At 40.7% G+C, this 14,593-nt stretch overlaps 2 protein-coding genes across 3 annotated transcripts in view; both read right to left on the bottom strand.

Annotated features, from left to right (window-relative positions):
* sim1a (SIM bHLH transcription factor 1a) overlaps positions 1-9,242 on the bottom strand; it is a 35,062-nt gene extending 25,820 nt beyond the window's left edge. Inside the window, exon 1 of the mRNA XM_033981274.2 lies at positions 8,948-9,242. Within this exon, the coding sequence (XP_033837165.1) occupies positions 8,948-9,122 (175 nt within the window). The 5' untranslated portion in view covers positions 9,123-9,242. The remainder of the gene's footprint in view (positions 1-8,947) is intronic.
* Positions 9,243-10,312: 1,070 nt separating this feature from the next.
* ascc3 (activating signal cointegrator 1 complex subunit 3) overlaps positions 10,313-14,593 on the bottom strand; it is a 222,178-nt gene continuing 217,897 nt past the window's right edge. The window contains exons 41-42 of one of the 2 annotated variants that reach the window (XM_033980435.2): positions 14,206-14,381; positions 10,313-13,463 (exon numbers count right to left, since the gene is read on the bottom strand). In XM_033980435.2, the coding sequence (XP_033836326.1) occupies positions 13,316-13,463; positions 14,206-14,381 (324 nt within the window). In that variant the 3' untranslated portion in view covers positions 10,313-13,315. The remainder of the gene's footprint in view (positions 13,464-14,205; positions 14,382-14,593) is intronic. The other variant, XM_055227922.1, reaches the window with a different exon arrangement.

The following is a 14,593-nucleotide window of genomic DNA, read 5'->3' on the forward strand; positions in this document are numbered from 1 at the left end:
TTTGTGTCAGAAAAAGAAAGAGGCAGGGACAGGGAGAAGGAAAGGAGAGGGAAGAGGGGAGGGATAGAAGTGGAAAGGGGAAAAGAGAGGGGAGAGAGAGGAGGAGAAATGAGAAGAAGAGAGGGGGTGACCAAAGGGGAGAGGAGAGGGGGGGTGTAAGAGAAAGAGGGGAAGGAGAGAGGGGAGAAAGAAAGAGAGCGAGAGAGAGAGGGCAGGAACATATGTCAACAACTCAGACGAAGATCAGAGGGAAAAACAAGTAGAGGGAGAAGAAAAAGAGAAGGGATAAAGAAGACAGAGAGAGACAGAAGAAGAGAGAAGGAAAGAGCGAGCGAGAGAGAGAGAGAGAGAGAGAGAGAGCGAGAGAGAGGGAGAGAGAGAGCGCAAACACGAGAGCCGCCGCTTGAGCCCAGCGCGACACATTGAGATGCAAATCCCGAGCAGAAGAGCAAACAGTCGGCGTGAGGGGATCAGAGCGGCCCGCTGATCCGAGCCCGGGCCGGAGCTCACAAACACCGCCCGCCGGGACAAAAGCGACACTTAATAAACTCATTAATATGATTATAGCGCAGACACGAGAGAAAAGAGCAGAGAAAGGCGCAAAAAAGAGCCAAGAAGAGGCGAGGAGAGGCGAAACACAGCGACAGAAATCACACAGGAGCACGTGCAGTTATTACGCGACGGACGTGTCTCTTTACGCACGTTTACGCAAGATTTATAGGTCCGATTTAAGCGGAACTGTGACGCCAAACAGTCCAGTGAGATGATTACAGGCGACAACAGACTGACACATTTTACACTGTTCCATTAAAGTACACCACAGACTGGATTTGTAAAGCCAACTTGTATATTTTAGATTTATTTTAAGCCTCGTTTTAACAACCACGACCGTGCGTAATGCGTAATGCGTAATGCGTAATAAATGGACACATTTGCTGCACTTAGGCCTGCTCTCATTCAGAATGTGATTTTTTTATTTTTTTATTTTTATTATTGAATGTTCGGTAGAAATATACATTTTTTTGGAAACGCTCAGTGCTGTTTATGTGGCTATGTGGCCTAAGAATAAGAATTTAGTCCCGGTTTGGCTTAAGCCTTTGAGTGAATTTTAGTAAAATTATTGTTAAAATTAGATGAGTTTGTGTTTTATTTCAGTTTTATTATTATTATTATTATTATTATTATTATTATTATTATTATTATTATTATTATTATTATTATTATTATTATAGAATATTATAGAATTATTATTATAGAAAAGACATTGTTTTATTTTATACACATTTATTTTAGAGCCCACAGCTAGCGCTATGAAAACGCATTTTATCTCAGAAATGAATTGCGATTTTTAAGTTCACCATTAACTGTTAAAGTCCTCAAAATGGCGCCTGCAAACAGAAAGCTGATACCCATGAACAGACTAAAATTATAAGACATACAGGGGCTATTAAATTGAAATGTCAAAACCGAAAAACTATTTGGTGATTGTTATTAATAATACACGTGTTTGTATTTGTATTATGCTATCAAAATCCTTCAGTTTGTGCATTTGTGACTAAAGATCTGAATATACAATAGAAATAACGGTTGGCTAATTAAAAAAATAAAAATAAAATAAATAAATAGCTATGGCATTCGCATTAGTCAGTGATTAGCTACAGTTTAATGTTCTTATAGCAGTGTTAACATTGTTTTTGTGCTTTGTAAAATGTCATTGGGTGCTCATAAACATAACATTATTATTATTATTATTATTATTATTATTATTATTATTATTATTGATGCATTTATTTATTTATTATTTGTATTTTTATTATTATAATGGTTGTAATAACGTGTTAGATTGACTCGTCAGGTTTTCGCTGTGCCTCTGCGTGTCTGGAGACTCGTGTGGAGACTCGTCAGGTTGCAGTTTGTGGATCCCTGCAGATACTCGAGGTGTGGGGTATCCTGTAATTGAAGCGAGCGGGGCAAAAGTTCAAAGGTCACGGCTCTGACACGTCTCAGCTCCGTAAATAAAACCAGCCTCACAAAAAAATGCAAGAAAACCCGACAGAAATCCCAGCAAAACAAGAGCTCTCCACTGCCCTTGTGCCTTTGAGCAGCTCGAGCTCTCTGTGTGCGTGTGCTCCTGTGCGTGTGCTCCTGTGCGTGTGCTCCTGTGCGTGTGCGCCTGTGCGTGTGCTCCTGTGCGTGCGGTTTGTGGCTCGTTCAGACCAGCGCCTCAGTCACGTGGTGAGAAGGAGCCGTTTTAAACCTGATAAACTCTGAAACACTGAAGCTAAACATGAAGCAGCTCTTTTACTTAAGTGGATTTTGTGATGTGATATTTTTACTTGCTGTAACATTTCACTCTGGTATCTGTACAAAAAATAAGAAAAATAAATGTTGAAAATCTTTTGTGAGTAGAAAAATAAGTGTCATAATGATATGTTTGGTTAAAGGTTCAGTATGTAACATTCTGGAGGTGGCATGTCATCTGCATGATTCCATAGAAACAGAAAGTTAAAACCATACTGCGGAACATTATCCATAGAGATAAACGTGTGTTGTTCTTTTTTCAAAAACACCCATCCAAAGTACAGGTTTAACTTCATTACACCTCAAATGCATGAATACTTTTTACGCTAAGTACATCATAAATAGGTACTTTTTCACCTGATACTTTTACTTGAGTATTTTTTTGCTCTGGTATCTGTACTTTTACTTAAGTAACAAACTGGAGAACTTCACACACACAGACACACACACATCAGCCAGGGCCGGACACAGCCTCGAAAAATCACTCTCAAAAAAGGGACTCACAGACACTGCAAAACTGCTTCAAATCAAAGTCAAGTATAAAAGATTTGAAGTATTTTTGACACATTTTGTATAAGATTTCTCCTGAAGAAGTCCTATGAATCAGGACTCAACTGCTTTAAACCCAACTCAAAACCCCTAAGCCCGAGTCTGAGTAGAGCTGTTTATATTTAGCTGTGTCTGGTTGTTGCGGTGCAGATGCTCGGAGCTCCACACACTTGTAAACGAGGCCGGCGTGACAGGCCCGACACCCAGAAACCATGTGAGAAATGTGGGGAGCTGAGCGAGTGTCTGCCCCTGATGAACCACCGAGGGGCCCCGTCAGAGAAATACGTCCAGCAGGGGTCAGACCAGTCGCACACTTTTTTTTATACATGGAAATCAAACCTGTGCATGCGCCATGTCGGGGAAATTGCAGTGTTGTAACAGAAAAGTACAAGATGAGCAGAGTTAGAATCAGAGCCGGTTCTGGTTTTCAGCGGGCCCTGAGCAGAACGTGTCTGTGGGCCCCTTGGCGGTGAATGTACCTGAGCTCAGCTATTTGACAACATTATGACCATGTGCATCACTTTGTCCAATTATGTTTCTATTCATATGATCAAAACACTGGAATATTTTAATGTAACTTGTAAAACAGCCATTCAAGAGTACCTCAGTGCACCGTGGATAGATAAAACAAATGTAGGCAGCAGATATTTTGCTACTATATATAAAAACAAATGTAATCTTTATAGAGGGATATTTAGACTTCTGTAAACACCCAGCACTGTTTCTAGTATAACTTATTACAGTGATGCTTTATCGCATTTCACCTTTCGTTGTCTCGCTGTTTCGCGGATTTCTTTGTGCAACTCTACATGCTTTTCTTACAGTGTATGAACATGCATTGTGTTCTGCGTCCTGATTGGCTAAGGGACTGTAGACCATTGTCCTCCGTGCCGTGTCTCCTGTAGAGTATAGAATGTGTTCAGACAAATTTATATAAATGTTGGATTAACACTACAGTGGAGCGGCACCAGGACGAAGAGGCACGATCAGAGGAACTGTGAAATACACATGAGTCACTATTAATTAACTAAACAAGAAAAGTGTATAAAGTGTGTGGTGAGGGGTTTTACAGTCTTAAAAAATAAAGCTGACTACTTCGTGGATTTCGCCTATTGCAGGTTATTTTTAGAATGTAATCCCGACGATAAACCAGGGACCACTGTATATTATTTTCAGTATAAATGTATGGGCTCTGGAGGGGCATATATTCTGCTTATAGGCTGGGCCGGCCCTGGTTAGAATCATGAAGTATTGCAGAAGTCCTTCTATTTAAGGCTTCTCTTTAACCTTGTCAACCCTATTTCTCCCCATATGTTTTTGTGTCTTCATTTACCAACTTAAAACTTTAAAACTGCAGTTCAAATGTTTATTTACGAGTGTTTTACAAAGATATTTTGATGTTCTGAAGCTCGTGGTTGTGTAGTGTCTTGTTCAAATCTCACATTCTGTCTATGGGACTTTTGGAGTTTCAGCAGTAGACAGACAGACAGCAGTAGTGTTCTGGCCTATCCTTTTCTGATTTGGAGGTTGGTGGTTCAAATCCTCCTCCTCGCCCCTGTGTCTGTAGTGATGTTTAAATAAAAACATTTTGAACTGGACTCAAAGTGCATTCACTCCTCTGTAAAGACCAACACCTCGAGTCCTTGCGCCCTCTGCTGATGCTTTTGTAATAATCCTGACAGTTTGGCTGTAGGTCACAAATGTCAAACTCAGACCCGGGGGCCAAATCTGGTCCACGGTGTAATTATATTTGGCCCCTGAGATCATATCAAATGTGCATTAGAGCTGGCCCGCTGGTATATAGCGCATGCACCACTAATACTACAAATCCCAGAATGCTTTGCTAGTACGCTGCAGAGACCAGCAAGTGCTCCTCCTTTTCTGTTGAGACTCATTAGCGACCAAGCTACTCGTCACCTCGGCCAAATTAATTACTACAGAGAGAGAGACATCCTTTATTTTATTTATTTAAATAAGTTAATTAAGTTAATTAATCCTACTGATGTGTCTTTTATTTCAAATTTTATTTCTCATATGTTTGTAATATCAAGCTTGATTTGTTTCCATATGAAAAGGTTAAACATCACATATCAGGTACAGTCACTTTTTCAATAAATATTGAGTTTGACCTGTGAATTTGTCTTAGTTTGTCTTAGTTATGAGAATCTGAGTTTGACACCTCTGCTGTAGGTCAAAAGAATTCTGCGGAGTTTTTGTTTGCATTGAATTTAGAAAACACTTTACTGTCTGACACTCAGGAAGTGCACGTTAGCATCATGGCAAAACTCCGCCCTGGTGTCTCACAGTTGTGAGAAGTGCTTATAAACTCATCACGGTGAGTAATGAGGATATTCTGGATGCATAAGGTCAATGAGGAGTCACTTTGGACTTCTGCAAACACATTTTTAAAACAGTAAAAATGAAATCGATCTGAATATTACAGTAATCTGTGTTTCCAAATGTCATGTAACTGAACAAACAAGGCGTCGGTTAAACTGCTAAATGCGTTTGTGGATTTGGCGAATGCTCTGGTCTCGTATCAGCGCTGGGATCATGGTTTTCAACTCTGACGTCTGATTCTTTTGGGCAAAGGAATGTACAAGTTTTTTCCCTGTTTACTTCACTGCAAATACTCAAGAGCTGACGCAACGATCGCGCTGCTGTAAAACACTTTCTCGGCAGCTCCATTTCACTGTTTTAGACGTTAAATATCGAACATGTCGCTTTCGTGATGGACAATTAGAGCTGTTACCATAGTAACTAACAACTCAAAACTAAATCTGGTACTGTCAGAGGTCCTCAAAATGGCGCCCATAACGACAAACTGAAGCACAGTGAATATAAAGCATCACTCAACACTTTTAAAACAATTCACATTAAAATACTACACAAGCCTCTATAGAAGATATGCCAACGTCCAGCAGAGGGCACAAACTCCAGCTGCAGGTTTAACTGAAGAGTCAAGCAGTTTGAGTTAGAAGGACTCTTGGAATGGACTTTTAAAACACAGAGGAGCAATGCTAGAGTGGCCCCTGATGACATCATGAGGTGGTAGTGAATGTTTTGCACTTCAAAAATAACACAGGACTCTTAATGTGTTTTTTGCTGTTCTGTTTTCACGCTGATGCTGAGAGAGGATTGATTTAACTCTACGGGACGTAAACACTCGCAGGGAACAGGCTCTTACACAACGACACAACGTCATCACATTTTATGATGAAAGGAACATGATTTATTATTTCTACATCTGAGTCTGATGCAGAAACACGTGTTTTTGGATAATCTCACCGCTCTTATGTTTTATTACAGATTTTCAGAGCCGCCATTTTGACCAATGATTTTACTAAAAAGGTTTGAGTAAATATTTATCATTCTTAACTGTAACTTGCAGCTTCCCGCCCTGGCATTTAACACGGGCAGCGCAGAGTGTCTGGTTTTTGTTTTGCTCTTTGGTTCAGCTCAACTTGTGTGTATATATATATATATATATATATATATATATATATAATAAACTTGACGTGAATTAAAATGGTCTGATTTATTAATTTTACTACATCATGTAATTAGAAAAACATATTTTGCAGTTAAAGTGAAAATGATTTTTTTTTTTAAACCAAAAACATTTGGAGCATTTTAGAGACATGGAGCTGACCTACAGAAAAAGCAACGTTTTTTATGGAAATTCTGTCTCTTTTATATTTTAGTCGTTAGCATTAGCATAAGACACGTGCTGCTGAATGAAACTTAAGCCATATTTTTATGTTATTTAACTGCATCAAATAAACCCGGAGTAATGTTAGGAATGATTATGATTTCACCGCGCGCTTTAAAAACACGTGTTTTCCTGATGTAGCTTTTCCTGTCTTCCCTCTCTTCCTCCCTCTCCTCCTCCCTGTCTTTCTCCTCTTTTTTCCCTCTCTTCTCCCTCTCTGTCTCCTCCCTCCTTCTCTCCATATGTTTGCGGGGGTCACACGTGCACATGACGCTAATGCGCGGGGCTCTGCGCTGGTCACGCAGCTCCTGAGCTCCGTCAGAATCATCTGCTGCAGGCGGCGCTCCTCCGGGGCTCCCGGGAGAAGGGCACGGGAGGAGGTCGGGAGGAGGTGTGGAGGAGGTGAGGAGGAGGTGAGGAGGAGGTGAGAAGGAGGTGAGGAGGAGGAGGAGGAGGCGATCTGTCCACGCGGAAGGACAATCAAATAAATAAATGACACGTACAGCCCGCGTTATACCGGGTTATACCGCGTTATACCGGGTTATACCGGGTTATACCGGGTTATACCGGGTTATACCGGGCGCGTGGTGCTGTTTGTGAAGCTGACAAAGCCTTTTCTTCTGGTGAATGATATTAAAAGTTTTTTTTTAGACCCTCGCGTGTAGCTCGTGTCATTCTGTTGTAAAAGTGTAAATGTGCTGCGGGCCAAAAGCTGCAGACAGAGCCCCGTGTACAGGACAGACACACGGCCCCGTGTACAGGACAGACACACAGACACGGCCCGTGTACAGGACAGACACAGACACGGCCCGTGTACAGGACAGACACACAGACACGGCCCCGTGTACAGGACAGACACAGACACGGCCCGTGTACAGGACAGACACAGACACGGCCCCGTGTACAGGACAGACACACAGACACGGCCCCGTGTACAGGACAGACACACAGACACGGCCCGTGTACAGGACAGACACACGGCCCCGTGTACAGGACAGACACAGACACGAGCTAATAACGCTCCACATTCATCATTCAACGGACAAGTTTAAATAAAAACAGAACATTTGGATGTTTAGTTAAACCTGATCGACGTGGGCACGTTTACGTCTGTGGCACGTGAGGATTTGAACATTTGACGCTGAGCAGCTCTGCTCCCGCGAGGCACGTTCATGTTATTTTAGCACGTGCACGTTACACAAAGACTAATCACAGATAAAGAGCGGAGGGTTTGATTGTGATGACAGAGCTCCTCGTGCGCGGGCTGAAGACACGGAGAGGAGCTCGCGCCTCGCGCTCTGGCGCGTGGACTTCATGCCGTGTTATTTATTCTGAAAAAAACAATCTTTAGTCTCGTTTATTACAGTAAAACCAGGATAATTTAAACTCGTAAATATTCACATTTTCCCCGCTATAATTTAGCCCTCACAAAGCTTCTACCCTTTTTAATCCTGACACTTTTTATTTCAGGCCTGAGACTGGCGCTGTGGTTTCATAAAACACAAATAAGAGAAAGATACATCAAGTATTAATATTATAGATTAATTCAGTAATTACTGGCGTGTTTGATAAATAAATAAATACATACATACGTAAAACTAATAGCCTAAATAAATAATAATTGAATTGTCCAGCCGCGCGCATTACGCACGAACCAAGACGCACGTGAACGACACGTTTCAAAATCTCAGAGCTTTTCTTTTCGCTTTTATCGAGTTTTATTTTGTCCCAAATCTGTTTTAGAATTTACAGCCGACGGTCAAATATTTGTGAAGAAAAACACTGAACTGTGGCGCGTCTGATGTTTGAGCCTGAGCTGGAGCTGGAGATGCGCTGACCGCGTCCAGCTCCATTAAAGACCTCATTATTTTTGTTTGATTATTTTTCTTCTCATTTCGTCACTTTCGAAGAAGAAGCACGTGCCCATCCCAAACAACCAACGGCTTAAAAATATCTGAAGTTGGAGTAAAAGAGACGCAGGCCTGTGGAGTGACCCGGAGATGGAAACATGACAGTCAAGCTTCTGTTTACAGACTATGGAACATTTTCAGAAGTATTCACAAGATAGAGCTAGAAAATGCTTTGCTTTAATTTGTTAATTGCTATGACAACGCTCCTAAAAAAAAAATATAAACTGACAGAGACAGAATAAATATGTGGATGTATGCACGCGCGCCTTATACGTGCTATTGTTTTATTTTTGTAAAAACGACCAGAGCGAATCCTAAAAAATTATTATGGAACTTATGTTTTAAAAACTGACTTAGAACTCAGAAGGAAAAACTGTTTATTGCTATGGCAACGCTCCTAAAATGATCTGTGTGAAACCCGCGACAGAGTCGAAACAGAATAAATAAATAAAGAGCTGGAGGAGCTCGCGCGCACCTTCAGGAAACACGCTCCTCATCTTCAGGTAGCTCGTGGTCAGGCGGATGATGGACGCCTTGTCCAGTTGGGACGTAATGGCGGAGGGCAGCGGCAGCAGCTTCGCCAGTTCATAAAATTCACTATTTTCTTTCTCCCTCCGGGTCCGCGCCGCGTTTTTCGATTTTTCCTTCATGATGTTCCTCGTTCCCGGTCACTCGGCTCATAGCATTTGCCCGGGGCCGTGGCGAGTCCAGTTGTGTCCAGAAATGATGGTCATACCACTCCAAAAATCTATGCGCACATATTCCCAAAGTGTGCAAAGTGTCCAGCGTTACAATACGCGCAAAGTCATTCCATTTGAGCGGTTATTCTGCAGTAAAATACATCACATCTGCGGCAAAAACAAGGCACCAGCGAGGCCGCGAAATATGAAAAATATCCCAAAAAATGTGGAACTAAAAGAACATCGCCTCCATTTTTATTGCAAAGTAAAGTCAAAATTGTATGTGCAGTTAAACTAGAATCTGTGCTGCCTTTGCGTATCTATTTAGCCCACATTTCTGCGCTCAAACCTGTTGGTGCGTCAGTATCCTGTGCGAAACCCCCCAAAGAGCAGCGGCGCAGCGCCTCTCTGCTCGCCTTTGGACGGATACCAGCACATCCACAGCCGCAGACTCCAAACCCCGCCCCCACACCGCGATCAGTGCGCTCATTGGCTGCCTCAAAAGCGCTGCTCGTTTCTGATTGGTTCACTCACAGACAGGTTACATATTCATTACTGGGACACGCTCGTTTGATTTTGCTTTTTAGAGAGGCGTCCCTCTCATAAGAATATCTTTTAACATTTTGTTGAATTCACAAATTCAATAAATGGAAAAAAAATAAATTAATTAAAAGAAAAATAATTTTTTATATATATATATATATATATATATATATATATATATATATATATATATATATATATATATATATATATATATATATATATATATATATATATATATCATTAACATCTCCATGGAGACAAGCAGGTAATTTTAGTCCTGGTTCAGTCCTGGTTTAGACCTGGTTTAGTCCTGGTTCAGTCCTGGTTTAGTCCTGGTTCAGTCCTGGTTTAGTCCTGGTTCAGACCTGGTTTAGTCCTGGTTCAGTCCTGGTTCAGTCCTGGTTTAGTCCTGGTTCAGACCTGGTTCAGACCTGGTTTAGTCCTGGTTCAGACCTGGTTTAGTCCTGGTTTAGTCCTGGTTCTGGGACAGTCCTTGAGCTCTCTGCAGTGACCTCGGTACTTCAGGTCTGAGTTGTTGTTATTTCAGTTATCAGGGGAAACCAGAGCAAACAATGAAAGAAACAGAAAACAGAAAGACACATTTGAGTTGAAGTAATGCATTTATTTAAACAAACTCTGACCGACCTTATCCACAAACAATTTTCAAAGTCCTAACATTACTTTTGTCAAACTAAGATTCCAAAGCCTCCACTCTTTCTCTTACAGAGGCTTAAAGCTCCTCAGGACTCATCATGTTAAAGATTCCTTCCATTTGAATCTGTTTAAGTAAATAAACATATTCCATCAGTTATTACTTGTATCACAAGTGTCAAAAGTCCAGACATGCCACTATGACATATGTTTAAGACGCTCAGAGTTTGGCTGCGTGAGACGAGTCAGGATTTTGTAAAAAGGATCAAAATATAATCTAAAAATGTTAACAAAAAGCACTTTTATATTTTAGACACAGACTGTTTAAGGAAGTGTGTGTGAAATCACCACAGCGTTCAGCTCCAAATGAAGCTCATCAAGGCTAGCAGTTATAGCGGGCAATCTGGAGCCAAGTTCTACATTTGGAATTCTGACTGTGAGTATCATAGCAACCAAAGAGCCAATCCGGAGCGAGGCAGTTGAAGGTAACGCTCCTAACCCCAGGATCATGTAGAGGTGAAGCAGGAAGCGCGCCCATGATCACTTCCTGTTTGGAACATGGCGGCTAGTAGGTTAGCTATGTCCATTTTATAAAGAGTTTATGGTTTCAGAAAATAAACATGTTACTATTATAATCTCATATTCAGTTTGTACATTTAAAAATAGAGTTTAAATGTTTGTCAAAAAGTAACTTCATGAGGTGAACTTTGTGACGTTGTTAACAGAGGCTCCACCACCTGCTTGTATCCATGGAGATGTTGACACTGCACCTGGGATGTTCCACAGTATGGCATTAAACGTATTTATCTCAATGAAGAGAAGCAGGCAATGCCATCAGACAAAATTTCAGCGAAGATCTGTGGAGAGGCGAGCACACTCAGGAAAAAAATGTGTACTTAAATAAACCCAAGACAGGCAAGCTTAATGCCATACTGTGGAACATTCCAGGCAAACCAATTACATCTGCATGGAGACAAGTACGTTATACTGTCCACCTTTAAATTCAACATTTTTTAAATGTTTTTTTATTTTTATTAGACCCTTTTTACAAATTACTGAGCTCCTCATAAGAGCCAAAGAGGCAGCAGAACATCACAATCCTTCAAGCCCAACATCAAAGAAAATGTTTTTCCTGTTGATGGGCGACATTGGCACAGACAGAGACTGGTATTCTGCTTTATATGAATGACTCAAAGAAGCGTATTTGTGATGCCCTCGCTCAGTGTACCAGCTCAAAGGTTCTATACAGTGGTCCCTCTCGGTCTCGCTTTTTTACAGTGTATGAACATGCACTGTGTTCTGTGTCCTGATTGGCTAAGGGACTTAGACCATTGTCCATCAGTCTCCTCTGTGCCGTGTCTGCTGTACAGTCAAAGCCACATTTACATAAGCCAAATTTATATAAATGTTGGATGGACACTACAGCAGAGCAGCACTAGGACGAAGAGGCACGATCAGAGGAACTGACATACGAGTCACTATTAATTAATTAAAGAAAATTAAAGAGAGAAATGTGAGAAAATGTTAATGCCTGTCTGAGAAAAGTGTATAAAGTGTGTGGTGAGGGGTTTTACAGCTGCAAAACATAGAATAATTGTAAAAAATAAAGCTGACTACTTCTCAGATTTCGCCTATTGTGGGTTATTTTTAAAACGTACGAGGGACCACTGTATATCGTCTATGTAAGGAATAGACTGAAGGGGAGACACTATAGGCAAATTTAATTTAATAAACCTCCACCTCCAACCTGCCTCCATAGAGTTACTTGGGACAGTGTAACTTCAAAGGCCATTTTCTCAAAATGCATTTCCTTCAAAGGGATGTAAAGATCAGGCCTTTAAGCAGCACCAACACACACCAAACTTTACAATGTCGTACTTAAATATGACAAAATGTTCAGAGGGATTTTTGATATCGAATTCCAAGTCTGATTTATTCAAGTTTTAACTTTAAAAAAAAATGTGGGCGACATTTTTAGGAAAATGTTCAGTCAGATCTAGTTTACTCAAATACTCAATAAGATCCAAAATCTCCTGTGTGTTTTTTAAGTATCTAATATTTAACAAAAAGAAGTAAGAAATTTTAAGCTGGCTGTCTTCATGTTTCTGTTTTGAATGTCCCAAAAATGGGACATTTTATCAGTTTTTACACATAAAATGCCTTAATTTTACATGAAAACATTATGCGACAAAAAATTTGTAAAATATGCTTTGTCTTAAATTGATGTAAGTAAACTACAAAAGAAGCTTCAAATTGATATCTCTATGTTTAATATTTTTTCTATTCTTCTACAGTGTCACATTTTAAAATGTGTTTTACGTTTAAAGTTTGGATACACTGTACTGTCCCTTTAAGGAAATGTGTCCTCTGCATTTGACCCACCCTCAACGCTGCTGTGGTGACCCTAACCCTAAACCCAATCCTAACCCGTCTGGAGCAGGGACCATAGACTGTATAAAGAAGGGACACACTTTTTCAATAGAAAGTGAACTGGAGCCAGAAGTGTGCCCATGATCATTTCCTAGTTGGAATCCGGTGGCTAGCAGGTTAGCTATATGTCCATTTATATATACAGTCTACGGCAGAGACCCATCTCCGGATCTGGAGCTAGTCTTGGTCAGGACTTCCTTAGCTGGAGGACTAAATTTATATACTAGTTGTAAGTTAAGGTAGTCAGATTTTTGAAGTTTTGCTTCACTTTGAGTCCTCTGACGTTTTAATATTTTTGGCACATTACAAAAGCCCATAGTCAGTCAGATAAGGTGAAAATCATAGGGCAAAGCTTTTATATTTGAATTGCAAAACTCTGGAATGACTTTTGATAGCGAAAAGGCAAATATACGATTGCATAGTTCCACTCTATGTATAATCCAACAGAGATTATAAGCACAGGTTAAATGTAAACAAGGTCAGTGTGTTCGGGTGCAGTTGTTTTTGGTGCAGTTTTTGGTGCAGTCGCCATGGCGTCAGCTCACAGACAGATCGCTGATGGAGTCAGACACTTCAGTATTGACCTGGGCAGAGATGCTCGGGGGAGTTACATTCAAATGGATGTCGTACTGTTGGTCCAGGCCCAGGTAACTGTCGCTCATCACATACAGAGTGTAGATGTATCTGGACAAAACAAAACAGTCTTAAACATACCATAGTTGACAAGGTTCTTCTTCTGAGCTTTAAGTCATGTTCTAACACTGTTACATCCTCAAAAACACACCTGGAGTTGTGTTTTGTTTCACTCACACATGTCTGAGTGACACTTTATTATTAGTCTGTCTACATCTTCAAAGCTCTAAATGCTCTGTTCCAGCTTGTGATGTCATGAAGTGGTGGTTTTCAACTTAACAGCTCCTTTTACCTTTAGTTCAGTAGAGATTGGCAATTCCAGGGCTGAAATGATCCAAATGATTCTACTGAAGGTGTATGGAGTTTAAACACACAGTGGAGCACTTCCTGTATCACCACATGATGACATCACAAGGTGGAATAGAGTGTTTTCCATTTGAGAGAAGAACTCAGCCTAAATATTCAGGATTTGTGTGTTAAACTTGTGAGAATGAAACAAAACACAACGTAATATGAGCCTTTTAAGTTTGATATAAATCCATAAAATAAAGGCATTTTCGGTTTCTTTTTTTCTTTATGTTTCTGTTCTCTAATAAGATTTGAGCTGTAAAAGATTGAATTATGAACGTCTATGACTCAAACAAAAATTACTTTAGTGTTTCATTCTGTCTCATATATTTTTTTGTCAATTTAAACTTGTTTTTGGGGGAAACTTCTGCTTTATGATCTGGTTTCACTATTATCATTTCATCAGCATGTGTTATCGAGACAGGCCTGAGGGTGGCGCACTCACTTCCCGGTGGTCTCTGGGGTGTAAAAGGCCACAGAAGCGACCGTGTGGTTCCTGACGTAGCCCACTCTCTTCACGGCTAACAGCTCCCGTCGCTCCACCTCCCCCAGCACCAGGAACCAGCCTTCGTCCTTTGCTTTGGGGAACCGCGGTGCCTGAGCCTTACTGTCCTGCTTCCTCTGAGGAGAAACAAAATGGAGTCCATGGCACGATACTTGATCTCACCAAAACGAAACCATTTGTAGGTTATAAAGGTGGTCATTTTTGTTCATCTATAAGAAAACTTGACTTTTTATTAATAGGCTCTGTGCACAACAGCGCCCTCAGTCTCACTGTTAGCGTCACTACTTCCTGTTAAGTTTTATCTCTATGACGTTTTTGCCGAGTCATG

Source organism: Periophthalmus magnuspinnatus, chromosome 16 (assembly GCF_009829125.3).
Source record: "Periophthalmus magnuspinnatus isolate fPerMag1 chromosome 16, fPerMag1.2.pri, whole genome shotgun sequence".
Taxonomy (NCBI): Eukaryota; Metazoa; Chordata; class Actinopteri; order Gobiiformes; family Gobiidae; genus Periophthalmus; species Periophthalmus magnuspinnatus.